Source organism: Balaenoptera ricei, chromosome 1 (assembly GCF_028023285.1).
Source record: "Balaenoptera ricei isolate mBalRic1 chromosome 1, mBalRic1.hap2, whole genome shotgun sequence".
Lineage (NCBI taxonomy): Eukaryota > Metazoa > Chordata > Mammalia > Artiodactyla > Balaenopteridae > Balaenoptera > Balaenoptera ricei.
In genome coordinates, this window is record NC_082639.1 from 171,060,365 (window position 1) to 171,076,555 (window position 16,191).

Below are 16,191 nucleotides of genomic sequence, written 5' to 3' on the forward strand. Positions count from 1 at the left end.
CAAAGGGTACTTTCAGTACTCTGATAATTAATGGATAAGCTTGCAGGCACTTTTTCATTCAAAGACATTTATTTCTTAATTAAAATGACATGCAAATGTTAACATTTATTAATTACTTGACTAGTTCACAGCAGTGTAATTAACTGACTTTAAAAGCTGAAAATGATACTTCCATTTTTCAGAAATTGCAGCATTGGGTTGAAATGAAAATGTGAAGTAAGAAAAGTTGTTCTTGGGCCTTCCTCAGCTCCTTTCACAGTCTCCCCCCCCCACATCTCACCCCTGTGACCGTTTACAAAGTGGGCCATAATGATTAGGATGTCTGATTCCCAAAGCCAGTTCGTAGCCACTGTGCTATTCCAGATTACCAGATAGAATACACAGTAAAGCAGAGAGGCACCATTACAAAGCTAAGAGCAAGTGATACAAAAAGACAGAAGAACCTAGCTATAGGCATGGCAGTTTCTCCCTTCATGATTCCAGGAAAGAAAGTGAATGCCCCATGACTGCAGGCAACGAACTGGAAGAATTGAATGAAGGAGCACTTTGTGACAACATCAACATACTGTGCCTGCTGTAAGGTACATCCACTCTTCCTATCAGTCTCAGCTGAGTCCCTGTAAAACACCACCAGCAGCCAATGAGGTACGCATCTGGGGCAGGAGGGGCCTTAGAGCCAACCACCTGGAGTTGGGGGTCAGTTATTCTGCCTACTTACGGTCAGCTGTAGGGAACAAGCAGATGTGGAGTATGGCCAGGAACATGGATGAATGGAAATGTTCATTAGGCCCCTTAGCCACAGTGCTGGGTCTACAAGTCCATTCAAGGGCAAAGGAAAGGTCTAGGACTGTAAAAAAAAAAAAAAAAAAGAAACTATATATATACATACATATACACACACACACACACACACACACACATATCTCACTCAAAACTATGAAAAGAACACTGGAAGACCACAATCAATAAATATTTAATTAAATGCCTAAAAAGTGTAATATTATGTCAACTTCATTTATTAAATTAATATTCATAAAAATTTCATTACACTTAAAAACGATCTATAGGTTAGGCTTTCTTTCTTCACAAGAATTCTAAGTATGAATGAGAAATCATAGCCAATTGTGAATTAAGTAAATTGTTCATAGCCTGATTACTTCAAAGGCAAAATTAGTTCTTAAAGGTCTTCCAAGTATTTACAGACAAAAAAAAATTACATTTCGTGTAGCATTTTATTTTTTTAAATGATATAGGATAGAGCCTCCAAAGGAAAGAGTTCCTAGGATCTTTAAACAGACCTGGCCAGTGTTGTCCTGAATCTGCAAAGAAGGACCATTAAAGGCATCACCGAATCCAAGTTCTTCATACAATGACTGAAATGTTGTCGGTCTTCATTAAACCATAATTACATTTGGAGGCAACACTTTCCATGATTATGAGCACAGGATCTGGAGTCAGACTGCTCCGGTTCAAATCTTTGCTTCATACTTCACTGCGTGTCCTGAGGGAAGTGGTTCAACCTCTCTGAGCCTCATTTTCCTCATCTGTAAAACAAGGAGCATGATAGAACCCACTTTAAAAGATCGGGAGAATTAACTGCATTAATACATGTAAAGCACTTATAACTGCCTGGCATATAGTAAATGTTGACTAAATGTTATTTATTCACAGAAATGTGGATCTGCCATGAGAACCCCATCCCAGTGTTTAATCATTTTCATGTTGCTCCAAGGTGAGTGTGCACAAAAGCAGGCAGAGACACTTCTTCAACCACGTTTCTCCCAGACAAGGTCAGGGCATGTTTCCAGGCAGAACACTAGTGGGTGTTCAGGGCCAGGGGACAGATAGGAATTGAGCAGACAGCTAGAAATCCAGGGCACAAACAGGACTTTCACAATGGAGTCCCTTGCCCTGTTGTCTCTGAAATGGTTTTCTGGCCCCCTTGCAGTGGATTATTTATGCCTACGAGAGAAAAAGGAGAAATTTTGCAAAACTACATGATTAATTAATCCTCAACAAACTGCGTAGTTGACCTGTGGCAAATGGATGCTTCCTACAGAGGTATCAATTATTTGAATGCAAATTAAGTATTTTATAGACCCTTAGAAGATCAAGATAATTCTTTATAAACATCCATTTTATTAGGAGGGAAAGGAAGAGAGAGAGAGAGGAAGCAAGGAAGGAAGGGAGGAGGGGAGGGAGGGAGGGAAAGAAGTGGAAGAAGAAAAGAAGAAAAAGATGGAAGGAAGGAAAGAAGAAGAGAAGGGAGGGATGAAGGAAGGAAGGAAGGAAAAAAAAAACCTAGAACCAAAGGATTTGTAGTATGAACTCATTTGTAAAAAGAAGAAAGAAAAGAAATGCAAACCCCATTATTGTATGTTACATGTGTAAATGCATAGAAAAAGGACTGAAAGAATGCACATCCAATCATTAGCAATGCTACCTTTGAGAGGGGAGCAGATTTTTGGCAGGGGTTGTGGTGGGAGGACGATGGGAGCAGAGGGTACTAACAGCCTGGAGAGATGCCCACAAGCTAAAGAGAGCAAAACCTGGTGAATGAGCTGGGTCCCCCAAACCCCGAACTAACTCACAATGTGGCCATCCTGCACTGGAGGTCTCCCAACCATATTTGGCTGTGGGAGTGAACAGCAAGGAATTCTTGCCAGGGGAGAAGAAACCCAACCTGCATCTTACAGGCTAAGAAGCATCACCAGGCAAAGATGGCTGGAAACAAGCCAACTAGGTGGGCTAGAGGCCCACCTGGCTAGAAGGGCCAAATAAGCTCATGAGAGTCCCCATAAAGCAAGCACACTTTTCACATCTCTCTCCAGCTGAGTATCTAAGATGGTACAGATCCCAGGACAGTCTGTACTCCACTTACCGGTGCATTGCAGACGTGTAATATTTGTGGGCTGGAAAAGCCTCAGCATCTCTGTCATCGAGGATGTGTCTGTCCTGTAACAACTGGGTGAGCTAATGTCTCAGCCACCGGCTCCTCCTCTAATCCGAATGGTCTTCCTACAGGTACACCTTGAACGCTCATTCAGCATCACTATGTGCTAAGCATTTGTATGGTCAGGCCACTCAAGATGACTGTTCTCTTGGTCTCTGTACATCCGCTGCCCGACCAGTCCCTGCTTCACCTACACCCTACTCACATGACTGACCTTCCCTGCTAATCGTAAAGCTTAATCAGTAACTGCCCACATGCCTGCCCCCCACCCCCAGCCCAGCTAGTGATTGTTCTAATCTTTAGATCAGAACAGCTCCACTACAATAGTCGATCAAACAGAAAACATCTGCCCAGGTCATCAACCCGAGGGGCAGTGAGGGATGTGCCCCTCTGCTGGTTTCCCTGGTAACTGATGAGCCAACCTGACATCAATTCCCACTATAACTGGTAGCCTCCTTCTCCACCACATCCCCCCACCCCCAAGTAGCCAAGACTGCTACCAGGTCCTGCCTGCTGTCTGCCATACACGGTCGCTCCAGGACCTTGCTTCAGACATTTAAAGATGCCCTATCCAATAAAACACTGATATCTCTGTTGCTGTCTCTAGGCTCTTCCTTTGGTCCTGCAGCTGGGCAATTACAAGGCTTGCAGGCCTGTGGGGTGCAGCCCAACAGCACTATATTCAGAGACGAATAAGACACAGTCCCACCCCTGAGAGGGACAAAGCAGTAAATGGGCAATTATGGTTCAGTGGTTTTAGGGCTACAATATCAGGAAGCACAGGGTAGTGTCGGAATGCGTAACAAGCACACCTGACCCAGCACACCTGGAGTGGAAGAGGTAAGTCAGGAGGTGATTACCCCTGGGCAGAGCCTTGAAAAGGGGTGAACAAGGGGAAGGACCAGAGCCGATGTGGATGAATGAGGATGCGTGTCCATGCTCCCGCATCCCCCTCTGCCAACATTCCTGAGGCCAGACCTCACTGACGGCCGGTGAGATTACAGTCTCTTTGCCATGCACAGTGGGCATTATCTCACTGTTCTTTGGCATTGGAATCCTTTGAGTTTCATCTGAACGCTGTTTCATATAGGAACGTGGGCAGAACTGATTAGTCCCTAATAGAAGCCTGTTACTCCACTCCACCAAGAAACTGTAGCTGAAATAATTGGGTTCTAGGCTGCATTTAGGATGGGCAATAACTAAGTAATGTTGCTCAGATATACTCTGAGCAGTCATCATAATTAGTCTACTCACAAAACTTGGACTTTCATGCTCAATTTACATGTCTTGGCATTTTCATGTGTATTTTCCTTCTTGAGCCACTAGCTCCCTTTCCTTCCCACTCGCTCACGTCTATCTTCCCCTGTGGCTTGGGTCGCCCATGCCTTGTAATATTAAGTGGACTCACATAGGTTTCCAAATCCCCTTTTTTTAAGAACACATGGGGCATCAGTCTAGATCTGGGCATTCAGATGGCAAAGAACAGAAGGAGATCAGGGAATCTATCTTTTTATTCCAATTTCTAAGTATCGATTGAACACCTTCTCTATATAAGATGTTGTGCTAAATACCGAGTAGAATTCCAATACGTATAGGACATCTCTCAAGATAGGGACAGTTGGGAACAATAAGACCATTATTACAAGAGGAAACAAGCAGAACAAGGCAGGAACAAGTAACAAATAACAGGCAGGCATTCCGAGAAAGACGAGATCGTTGTCAGAGAGGCAACTGCTAAGTTCCTCCAAAACTGAAAGAGTAAAACTAACACTCAGCTCTTAATGGATGAGATTTGACATGTACCAAAAAAATATCTTAAAGATAAAGCATTGCTAGGACCAAACACTGTATAAACAAGCAAATTCTTGTGGTATTGTTACAGATCCAAAGTTGAAGCAGATAAAATGGTATAAATACGGAAGGCATCAAATTAGCAATGAAACAGACTAAACAAAAGTCAGAGGTAACTGTGGGCACTCACCCAAGATATCCAGGAAAGGAGATGCCTTGGCTCACAGATCCTGTGTACACGCCATGGGGACAAATTTACAGTGGAGATAGGTGCTCTGAACCTGATGTCTTTAAATATTTTAAAAGCGCAACTCACACCCACAGCTATCTTGCTGTGATTACACAAGAACCTAGAAGCTTTGGAAAAAATTTGACCTGCTGCGTAAACTTCCCTATTGAGATACAATACACTGACCAGAGAATGTAAGTATCTTGGTCTTGAAAGGAGTTAAATTTTTCACTATAAATGAACAAAATAGCATACTAGATTTCTTATGAATCTCTCATGAAATTGGTCAATATGAGTGCACTTGGAGAGACTGATCCATTCTAGGTGTGCTTAGCCTAAAAGCTAAAAATATAAGCAAGTGCAAATTCACCAAGGTAAATGGCACAAGTACTCTGCCTTCCACAGTGGACTTCGTAGTCAAAATAATGAACTTATGCAGGGAGAAGCCAAAGTATTAAAAAAAACTAGTAATGATCTGAATTCAGTTAAACATAGAAATGAATCTTAACTGGTAAATACAGTTACAAAACATGATGAAATCGTTATAAATCTTGGAAGAAGAGCTACACAATTTTAAAATAATAATCACTTGATGATAATATATTGGGGGAAAAAATTTCAGAATGTGCCAAAAACAGGAGATACAAGGGGGAGGTGCTATGCGAATGCAAATGTTTTCACATTTCATTGGGAGAGTTAAGATGCTGATTCATTTTTGGAGTTGATAGACTAGGGCATGTAAGTTTAAATATATTACTTAAAGATAAAAAGGTAACTGTAGATAATTTGACTTCCAGTTCCAGCTAAGATGGAGTAAAAGAGACCAGATTTATTTATTTTTTTCTGCTTGAACCAACCAGAAAAAAACAGACAAAATATATCTTATAAAATGGTTTTCAAGAAACTGGACATCAGGCAACTAAGGACGGTGATCCCTGAGAGACAGAAAACAAACGTGAGTCCTACATTGGCGCACCTTATTGTCTTAAGAGAGTGTCCAGGCTGTGGCTCAGAAAGGAGAAAGGGAAAACCAGGCAGAGCCCCATGGTCTCCCTGAGTTGAGGACACAAATATGGCCGTACAGGAAGGCCAAGGTAGCTAGTGTCCACAGGACAAAGTACCAAAGATGAAAGAGCTGCACAGAAAAGAGAGCTTAAGAGACCTGCAGAGGGTCCTCTTCCAACCTTCAGCTGAGGACTGATAAGCTCATGTGTGAGAAAAAACTAAGACTGGGAAAAGAATCACAAAAAAGGCTTAGAAAGACCAATCCCTAGACAATGACAGGAATAGTTCCTGCTCTTACCAGCCAGAGTGAAAACCCTCATGATTCACAGTGCCTCAGTATACAGAAGGGTTTTGTGTCAGTACTGGGGGGAAATTATCCCTAGATTAAATGCTGCTCTGGTCCCACCTAACAAATATTAAAAGCACATCTCAAAACAAAGTTCAATAATATTTAAAGGAAACACGAAAGTATCCAGAACCCAACAAGGCAAAATTCAGTGTCTGGTATCCAGTCAAAAATTACCAGGCATGCAAAGAAGCAGGAAAACACAATCCATAACAAGGAGAAAAATCAATCAACTGAAACTGATCCAGAAATGACAAAGATGATAGAATTAGTGAACATGGATATCAAAACACTTGCTATAAGTGTATTTTATATGATCAAAAAACTAAAGGGAATTTTAAGCTTGTTAAATATAGACATGGAAGACAAAGATTGAATGTCTATACATGAAAATTACAATGTCTAAGATTAAAAATACCCTAGATGACAAAATAAATGAGTCATAAGTATGAAATATACACTGTGGGGAATATAGTCAATAACTATGTAATATCTTTTTTTTTTTTTTAAAGCATAAGCAGGTTCTTTTTTTTTTTTATGGCTGGGTTGGGTCTTCATTGTTGTGCGTGGGCTTTCTCTAGTTGCGGCGAGCAGGGGCTACTCTTTGTCGCGGCACGTGGGCTTCTCATTGCAGTGGCTTCTCTTGTTGCGGAGCACGGGCTCTAGGCATGCAGGCTTCAGTAGTTGTGGCAGGCAGGCTCAGTAGTTGTGGCTCACGGGCTCAGTAGTTGTGGTGCACAAGCTTAGTTGCTCCGCAGCATGTGGGATCTTCCCGGACCAGGGATTGATCCCTTGTCCCCTGCATTGGCAGGCAGATTCTTAACCACTGCACCACCAGGGAAGTCCCTATGTAATATCTTTGTATGGCGACATATTATAACCAGACTTACTGTGGTGATCAGTTTGAAATGTATAGAAATATCAAATCACTATGTTGTGTAACAGGAACTAACATAGTGTTGTAGGTCAATTATACTTTAAAAACAAACAAATAAACAAACTCATAGAAAAAGTGATCAGATTTATGGTTACCAGAGGTAGGGGTTGGGGGGAGAAAGAATTAGGTAAACGCAGTCAAAAGGGACACACTTACAGTTATAAGATAAATAAGTACTAGGGAGTTAACATACAACATGATAAATATAATTAACACTGTGGTATATTATATATGAAAGTTGTTAAGAGTATAAATCCTAGGAGTCCTCATCACAAGAAAAAAAATTTTTTTCTGTTTCTTTAATTTTGTTTCTATTTGAGATGATAGATGTTCACTAAACTTATTGTGGTCATCACTTCATGATGTATGTAAATCATATCATTATGTTGTACACCTTAAACTTAAGCACTGTATGTCAATTATATCTTAATAAAACTGGAAGAAGAAAAATACCCTGGATGGGATTTACAGTAAATTAGAAATTGCAGAAGAAAAGATTCATGAACATGAAGTACCTGTAGTACAACTTCAAGCAGCCAAATAACTAGAATCCAAAAATAGAAGAGAGGGAGGGACAGAAAAAGTATTTTTAAAATGTTTTCCAAATTTGTTGAAAACTTCATAAACCCCACAGACCCAAGAAACTCAATGAATACCAAGCACAAGAATATATTGAGCTTTCAGTTTGAGAAAAACTTCCATAAAAGAGATATCCAAATATGCAGGAAGGAAGGAAAGCTTGGTGGTGTGATGTCATAGGCGGAATTGTGTTCCCCCAAAATTCATGTGTTGAAATCCTAACCTCTAGTACCTCAGAATGTGACTGTATCTAGAGTGAGGATCTTTAAAGAGGTAATTAAGTTAAAAAGAGGTCATATGGGTGAGCCCTAACTCAATATGGCTGGTATCCTTCTAAGAAGAGGAAATCTGGACACAGATATATGCACACATGGACCAAGGGGTGACCATGTGGGGACACAGTGAGAAGGGGGCCATCTGCAAGCCAAGAAGAGAGGACTCAGAAGAAACCAACCCTGCTGGCACCCTGGTCTTGGACTTCAGCCTCCAGAATTGTAGGAAAATACGTTTCTATTGTTTTAAGCCACTCAGTCTATGGTACTTTGTTATGGCAGCCTTAGCAGACTAATGCATGTTGTAGAAGCCAAATATTAGCCTTACAGAGGCCCATTGTTCAAGCTGATTCAGGGGAAATTGCTCCCTGCTTCATACCTTCATCCAATGCCACAGGCCCCTTACCCTCCTCTGTTCCCCTCTCCCCCAAGCCTGGGACTTTCTGATGTCTGTTCTTACATCTATTGCTGTTATGCCCTCCCTGATAGCACCTAGTTTCCCAACCTGGCCCCTAAACTTAATGCCACCTGAGGTCTTCAAGGCCTGATGCTGGACTAAGAGGAAGGACACACAGACTTGAAAGTTGACCCTGAGTGGCAGGGAGTCTGGAGGGACTGAAATGCTCTGGAGTGTCACATCGTTGTGAAATGTGCATTTTTTTTAAAAAAAGGGTGATAAAAACCCTTCTAAACAGCAAACTTTCTTACTAATCGTCTCACAGTTCACTGTGGGGTTTGAAATATTATGATGGATGGAACTGAATTAAGACTAGAGGAGAGAGAATGATGAAGTATGAGCAGTAAAGTGTGGGTGTTTGGAGCTCTTCATTTATTCCATAAACGTTTATGAGTGTCTATTATATGTAGGCGCTGCAGACACTGGAGAGCAAAACTTACATAGGGCCTGCCTTCCAGAATCATCTATCAGGGAAAACAGACACTGATATAAATACATACAAATATGAAATATACATACACATCTATGTACATATGCAATATAATGTACAATAACAAACTATAGGAAATTCTATGAAGGTTACGTCCAGAAAGTTTCGCAAGTGAGCGCAGCTTGGTCTGCTCTGGTCTGGGTGGGCAAGGAAGGCTTGCCCGGGAGTGACCCTTGAGCTTGGGCCATGTAGAAGCTGTGGTCTCTCAGCTAACACTCACCCTGTTCCACTTCCTCTCCACCTCCAGGACCAGAAGCCTGAGGCTACATTTTCCAGACTCCCTTGCCAGCTGGTTCTGCCAGTGGGAATCACTGGGAGGAGACTGGAAAGCAGATGAAAGGTCTGGTGGCAGCGGCAGCAAGGGCAACAGAAACAGTGACAGCAGTGACGAAAGCAACAGCGGTAGCGGCGGCAGCAGTGGCAGGAGGGAGCGAGGGCTCCTGGGTTCCTGCTCCGGCAGCCGGCTCCAGAGTGTCAGCCCCAGCAGCACGGGGCGGTCGTGGGCTCGGGTAACAGCGTGTTCTCGTTGTGCACCCAGCCCTAGAGGTGGAGTGCCTTCCTCAGATGACCAACTCAGCCTCCCCCTTTTTTGCTCTGTCACTGCTCCAAGGCCTTTGTTACCCATTTCCTGGGTGAAATTCCCTCCATTTAAAAAACAAAGAGTAGTTTTTGCTTCCCCGGCTAAACTCATGCTCAGCTCCTAAAATAGCCCCAGGAAACTGACTCAAAGATGGGAACCTGGATTGGTTATCTGAGCTGACTTGGCTTGAATGCAGTGATTACCTCAGTGCCAGTGGGAAATGGAATACTGGTCTCCATGGTACACAGTGGCAAACGGTTACTTTAATTATCACCACTGGCTGCTTGCGATGAAGTGCTTATAGGAGGCTAGGCTTGCAGAGACCCGTGGCTATAATTGACCATTTGGGTGGGAATGATGAACGTAAAGGCTCTGGATGGGCTGGCTGCTTCTGAACACACTGGTGGGTTCGCAGAAGAAAAGAAAAAGCTGACAAGCTCAGGGCTTTACTATCTCGGCTAATGTCAAGGTTAGAGAACCATAAAGTTTCTATAACAGCAAAAGAGAACCTCTTGTCTTATAGCCACAGAGCCAATCTAGCCAAAACATTAGACCTCAGATTTGATCCTGTAGGTAGCAAAATCACAATGAACAGATTCGCCGGATCTCTTATGTGACCTATGAGTCTATAATCAATCAACCAATCAAGTCACTGTTCTAGGTCTTGGGTACAGAGGTGAACAAGACCAACAGCACTTTCACCCTCAGAGAAGTCCAGGCAAAGATCTGGAGGAAAGGCTTTCTAGGCAGAGGGAACAGCATGTGCAAGGCCCTGAAATGGAGCCAGCTTGGGGTGTATGAGGGACAGAGAAAAGGCCATTGTGGCTGGAGCGCACTGAATGTGGAGGAAAGTAGCAGGAGACGCGGCTGGAGAGGCAGCAGGGGTCAAGGTTGGCAAGGCCACAGTGAAGATTTATTTTATTCTGCTTTAGTAAAAGTCATGTGGAAGTGCTAAGCAGGTAGAATACAGCAATACAATTCTGACACCAACCCCCAGGGTCAGCAGAGACACCATAGCCCCTAAGAAGACTGGCATTACTTCAGATGCCAGCCACAAGTTCAAGGGACCCGAGGCCACCCACACTTCTGAATAACTGGCTAAAAATTCAGGGGCTTCTGTGACTCCCTCAGGTTCAATAATTCACTAGAACAACTGACAGAAATCAGGAAAGCACTAGACTTGCACTTGAAGTTTTATTATAAAAGACACAAATCAGGACCAGCCAAATGAAGAGACACACAGAGTGTGGTCTGGGAGCGTCCCCAGGGAATCAGGATGTGTCACCCTCCCAGCACTTGGACGTGTTTACCAACCAGAGACGCTCATCTAAGCCTTGGTGTCCAGAGCTTCACGGTCCAAATGACTCCCAACCTGAGCCAACTCATTAGCATAAATGATCAAGACCCACCATGAATAACAACAGCATTTCTATCACTTGGGAAATTTTAAGGGTTTTTAGAAGCTCCATGCCAGGAACCTGGGACAAAGATCAAAGAAATTCTTCATTATACAACAGCAGGAGAGTGTCATAATCTGAGTTAAATTTTAGAAAGATCACTGCAGCTGCTATATTGTCCTGTAAGAGACAAGACAGGACATGGAGCCTAGGGTGGCATTCCAACCAGATGGTCTCTGGGCAGACACCTTGGCTGTCTCTGACTGTCTCGTCTCCCCTGGTCCCTGTCCATCTTCCAAACCTGGCCCTCCAGCCTTCCCATTGATTCTAGGAGCTACATAATATCCTTGAAATAAATATTTTCTGCTGAAGTAAACTAGAGTTGGCTTCTGTTGTTTTCTACCAAGAACGCTAAGTGTTGCATACTCTCTCTTTCTACCATTAGGTTTCCATAGTCTCTCTTCCACAAAAGAGGATGTGGTTGACCCTCAGCTCCTGAGTTTACATGTTCCAGATCTAAACACTCAGACTGGGTTTCAGTTTCATTTCCAAACTCCCGGGAGAGAGAATCTGACCATTTCATCTGGGGTCAGATATACTCTCTTAGTCCAATCAAGGGTGACTTGGAAGGCTGGGTCAGGTAGTTCAAACATCACTACTAAGGTCTCATGTGCCTAAAATTATTATAAGTAGAATTAGATCCCCCAAACATTGTTTCCTACGTGTAGGTGGAATTTAGATAGCCAGGGGAGGAAAAAGTATGAATTGCAAGAAGGAAAACATGAGCTGATTATACACAGGAGCTGGAATGGTTGCGGCATTTTCAAAGAACCGGAAAGATTCTGGCCAAATCACAGCAGAGAGATCTGATGGGAAGTGGAGGAGGCGTGGGCTTGGCTACGAAGGGGGAGGCCCTATTACGGAGAATCTGGACACCTGGCAGAAAAGTTTCCACTTGTGAAGAAAATGGGAAGCCACAGAATTCTTCTTGGCTAAAGAAAGGTCTGATAAAAGTATTATCTAAACAGTGGTAGCAAGTTGGATCTGAGAATAATGGTTATGGAGAGTGAGAGATAGACACAATTTTTTAAAAAGAGAATACAGTAGTTTACTCTATGGAAAATGAAAGAGAAATAAATCACAACTGTAAAATCCAAAGTTGTTAGTGAGAGAGAGCAGTAAATCTCAAAGTCACAAACAACCGATGTATGAATGTACCACACGAAAGAATAGCCAGTGGCATGCTGTGTCCTTTCTGTGCTTATCCCTGCCTTTCAGGAGGTAATAGCATGGCAGGGAACCATCAAATCTAATGAATAGCTCTTTTCTTCTTTAAGGGGTGGGGGGGGGGAGGGAAAAAAAACCCTTGCATTTTTGCTGACTCAGCTCAATTTACTGATATGGGAAATTTGTTTTTCATATACACACATACTCTTTTTAAGAGCCTCTTCTCCTTTCCTCTCATGTAATTTTTTGTTCAGTCACCTCAGGAAAATGTCCCTCCCTTTTGTCCCCTTTTTCTTCCATTTGTGAGTCAAAGAAAAATGACCCTCATCGTGAATGATAGGTTTAAAGTAGTGCTAGTGATACATTCATACGAGGAAAAAGGAAGGCCCTACATTTGGAAGTGAAATATACTGTCATCAAGAACCAATAGCATCAAATTAGAAAGCCTGGGAAAGAGCCCAAATTTCCCTTCAGACTCTCCACTACAATACCAATCTATATTTTCATCTTCCTTTAATGAAATCTGTTTTTCCACAGGCATTATCATTTAGTAAAGAGGAAAACCTTTCTTAATCAATTTCAAGGATGAGAGATTAAATTACTTACATAAATGCTAATATTGCAGTGCAAATATGTTTTACTAATTTTCCTTGCAAATATACAATATGGCATCAATATTCTAAGCTTAAATGGCTTCAGTGGGCCAGCCTGGGTACCTAGTTGCATTTATAATGGCATTTTAGGAGAAAATGCACTATATCTTCAAACAAACAGATTTCAAGTTGATTTCTGGAAATCTAGATTTTGAAAGTTGAACACTGCTTAACTCAACAAAAGATTCTAATGGGAAATATGAAGTTATATAATTATTTTAAGTATAGTAATGGAGAATTCCAACATGCATGTTTAATGAACGTGACTTTCTTTTCTCACCGTTTGATGGTTTGGTAGGCAGCCCATTCTTTATTTGTTGTTCTTAAGCTGTCATGATGAATTCCGTTAGCTCACAGAGTGAAAAGAACATGAGCTGGAGGTATGAGTTTTGCTGCATGAGTTTTCTAAATATATTCATTAATGCTCCTTAAATTAGCCTCAAAGCTGGGTGTCTCTCTCAATTTAGAGCATCTTCCCACTTGCTTTAGCACCATCACTATCTCACTTTTATTGTCTGTATAGCCAGATGCAGCTGCATTTATTTACATTTTTTAAATGAATGAAAACTCTTAACTTGTTGACATATTGGAGAATCTAAAAATGTCCCATTTAAAGTCATCCTCACAACTACATCCGCATGGGTGGCAGTTGAATTAGCCCCACTTTGTAGCAGAGTTGATTTTCAAGAGAAATGTTAACGTGAAAATGAAGGGTTTCAATAGCCTTATTATTGGGTGACACAGAAGAAACTATTTTCATTGCATTTCAAGTTTCCAACTGAAATTTCAAGTCAAGGCTGTGAGACAAAAACCACAGGAACAAAATGAAATGGGAGTACAGCTGCGTTTCCGTTTCAGACTTCCCAGAGGCTACTTCTTCAGTGACTAAACCATCTTCTTTTGAACTTTTGGCTCGGGCGAAGAAAGATCAGGAATTCTGAAGCTATGATACAGCCTTCAAAATCAGCCTCTCAATGACCCACATTGTAGGATTTGAATAGTATTCATTCAATTGCTAACATTTATCGAGAGGCCACTATGTGTGAAGCTCTGTGGGATGGAGTCACAGGGATACAGAATGGAATAAAATTCAGTGGCTGCTCTTGAGAAGCATACAATCTGGAGGGAAGGCAACTAGCTATAATATAAAGCAACGTGAAAAGAAGAAGTATAGGGGCTTCCCTGGTGGCACAGTGGTTAAGAATCTGCCCGCCAATGCAGGGGACACGGGTTCGAGCCCTGGTCCGGGAAGATCCCACATGTCATGGAGCAACTAAGCCCGTGTGCCACGACTACTGAGCCTACACTCTAAAGCCCGCAAGCCACAACTACTGAAGCCTGCACACATAGAACCCGTGCTCTGCAACAAGAGAAGCCACCACAATGAGAAGCCCGTGCACTGCAATAAAGAGTAGTCCCCCATGGCGGCAACTAGAGAAAGCCCGTGTGCAGCGACAAAGACCCAACTCAGCCAAAAATAAATAAATAAATACATTTAAAGAAAAAAAAAGAAGAAGAAGTATAGAAGAGAAGTAAGCAAAATACTGGGGAAAGGTGAAATCAGGAATGATTAATTCCAACTAGGGGGCTCAGGGAAAGCTATGTGGAGACCTGGATTTGAATGGAAGCAAGGAAGAGTCCACAGACAGTATAAGTAAAAACACAGAGGTTTGCATGGCAAGTTCAGGGAAGGGTGAGGAGTGCAGTGTGACATGTGTAGGGGCAGAGACAGGCACAGTGGGTGAGGAAGCTGGAAAGGCAGGTCAGGCCTCAATCCTGGAGGGCCTTAAAGCCACAGCCAGGAACTGAACCAGATACTTTGGACAAGAAGGAGCCATTGAAGATATTGAGGGGGTAGAACTATCTGCCCTGTTTATAGGAAGATGACTCATGTGACAATGAAGAAAATGGGCTGGAAATTTGATATGTCAAGAAGCGATTGAAATAATCCAGAGAAAGGTTAGTAAGTACTTAAATTAGAGCAGAACCAGCGTATTGGGTTGGGAAGGAAGCTCAAGGGAAGAAAGGACAGGACTTGGCAATTGATTATTTGGGTGTCAAGAGAGAATGGATTCTAGAGAGAATGGAAGAACAAGCAATGGAAGGTGACTGAGGTTTCCGCCCAAGTGACAACAAGGGTAGAAGTCCCAAGAGTCATGATAGGTAAATATGGCAAGAGAAGCAGTATGGTGGAAAGTGTGGTGTTAAATTAAATGTGGTCATTTTTAGTTACTGATGAGAAAAGCATGTGAAGATATCCAGAAGACCATTGGAAATTTGCATTCACCGTAAGAAATTCAGCAGTGGATATAAGTGAGACCACCTCAGAAAGGGAAGCTGAGCAAGAAGAGAAAAGATGGGAAGATAAAACTTTGACGGAAGCTACATTTAAAGAGTAAGCAAAGAAGGAACCAGGAAAAATCACAGAGAAGGCATCATCCAAGATGCAGTTAAAGAGCCAGAGAATGTTCTTCTTGGGAGCTTAAGAAGGGGGAAGAGGGAGGCATGGGATTTGAAATACCCTCAGTTGAAAGCTCTTTGAGATTGCTACCTATTGTTGCTATGGCCACACCAAAAAAATTAAACAGGTCTCTCCTTAGGAATGGAAGTATGGCCCCGGCTCTCCTCTGTACACCTGCTCATGAGATAATCAGAAGCATCTCCTCTTGACCAGTCAGTTAGGTACTGATAACTACCAAGTCAGTGAGACTCTCGTAGGATGAATTAAACAGGGAACAATCCAGGAGTTCGACAAAGCTGAAGTTGCAGACTTTTCCATCTCAATTGACTGATTTCTGTTCTTAGATCTGCCCTACTTTATAACCCAAGTCCTCTACCTTTAGTTGAGGAAATGAAGTCCCCTTTGTTTATTACAGGTGAAAATGACAATGAGTAGTCATATGCAATCCATCAGGTTAGCTGAAATTGTTCAGGCGTCTCCCTGTATGCTCAACTAGATGGTTATTATAGTGATTGTTGTTATACACTGTATATGTATACAGTGCTTCATAGCTAAAGAGGACCTTTCCATCCATTGACTCACTTGCTTTTCACCACAACGTGGTAAGAAAGATACTATTTTGTTCTCTCCGTTTCTCACACTCAGAAATCCCTTGCACTGATTTCTCTCGGGATTGCATTCAGGTCATCTTTCCACGTCTTTCTCTAGCTCGTTCTCTCCATTAACTGGAATCCACCTCACCTTCTTTCCCTTAGCACATGATTTGTTTCTTTCTAACCTTATCCCTAGTCAGTATTTTCCTTCTGGCAATCCT

The 16,191-nt window shown here is 42.2% G+C and overlaps 1 protein-coding gene across 5 annotated transcripts in view; it reads right to left on the reverse strand.

Moving 5' to 3' along the window:
- CNIH3 (cornichon family AMPA receptor auxiliary protein 3) overlaps positions 1–16,191 on the reverse strand; it is a 277,164-nt gene that overhangs the window by 165,347 nt on the left and 95,626 nt on the right. For all 5 annotated transcript variants that reach the window (XM_059941850.1, XM_059941823.1, XM_059941843.1 and 2 more), the window contains 2 exons: positions 1,299–1,544; positions 719–847 (listed from right to left, as the gene is read on the reverse strand). In XM_059941850.1, the coding sequence (XP_059797833.1) occupies positions 719–784 (66 nt within the window). In that variant the 5' untranslated portion in view covers positions 785–847; positions 1,299–1,544. The remainder of the gene's footprint in view (positions 1–718; positions 848–1,298; positions 1,545–16,191) is intronic.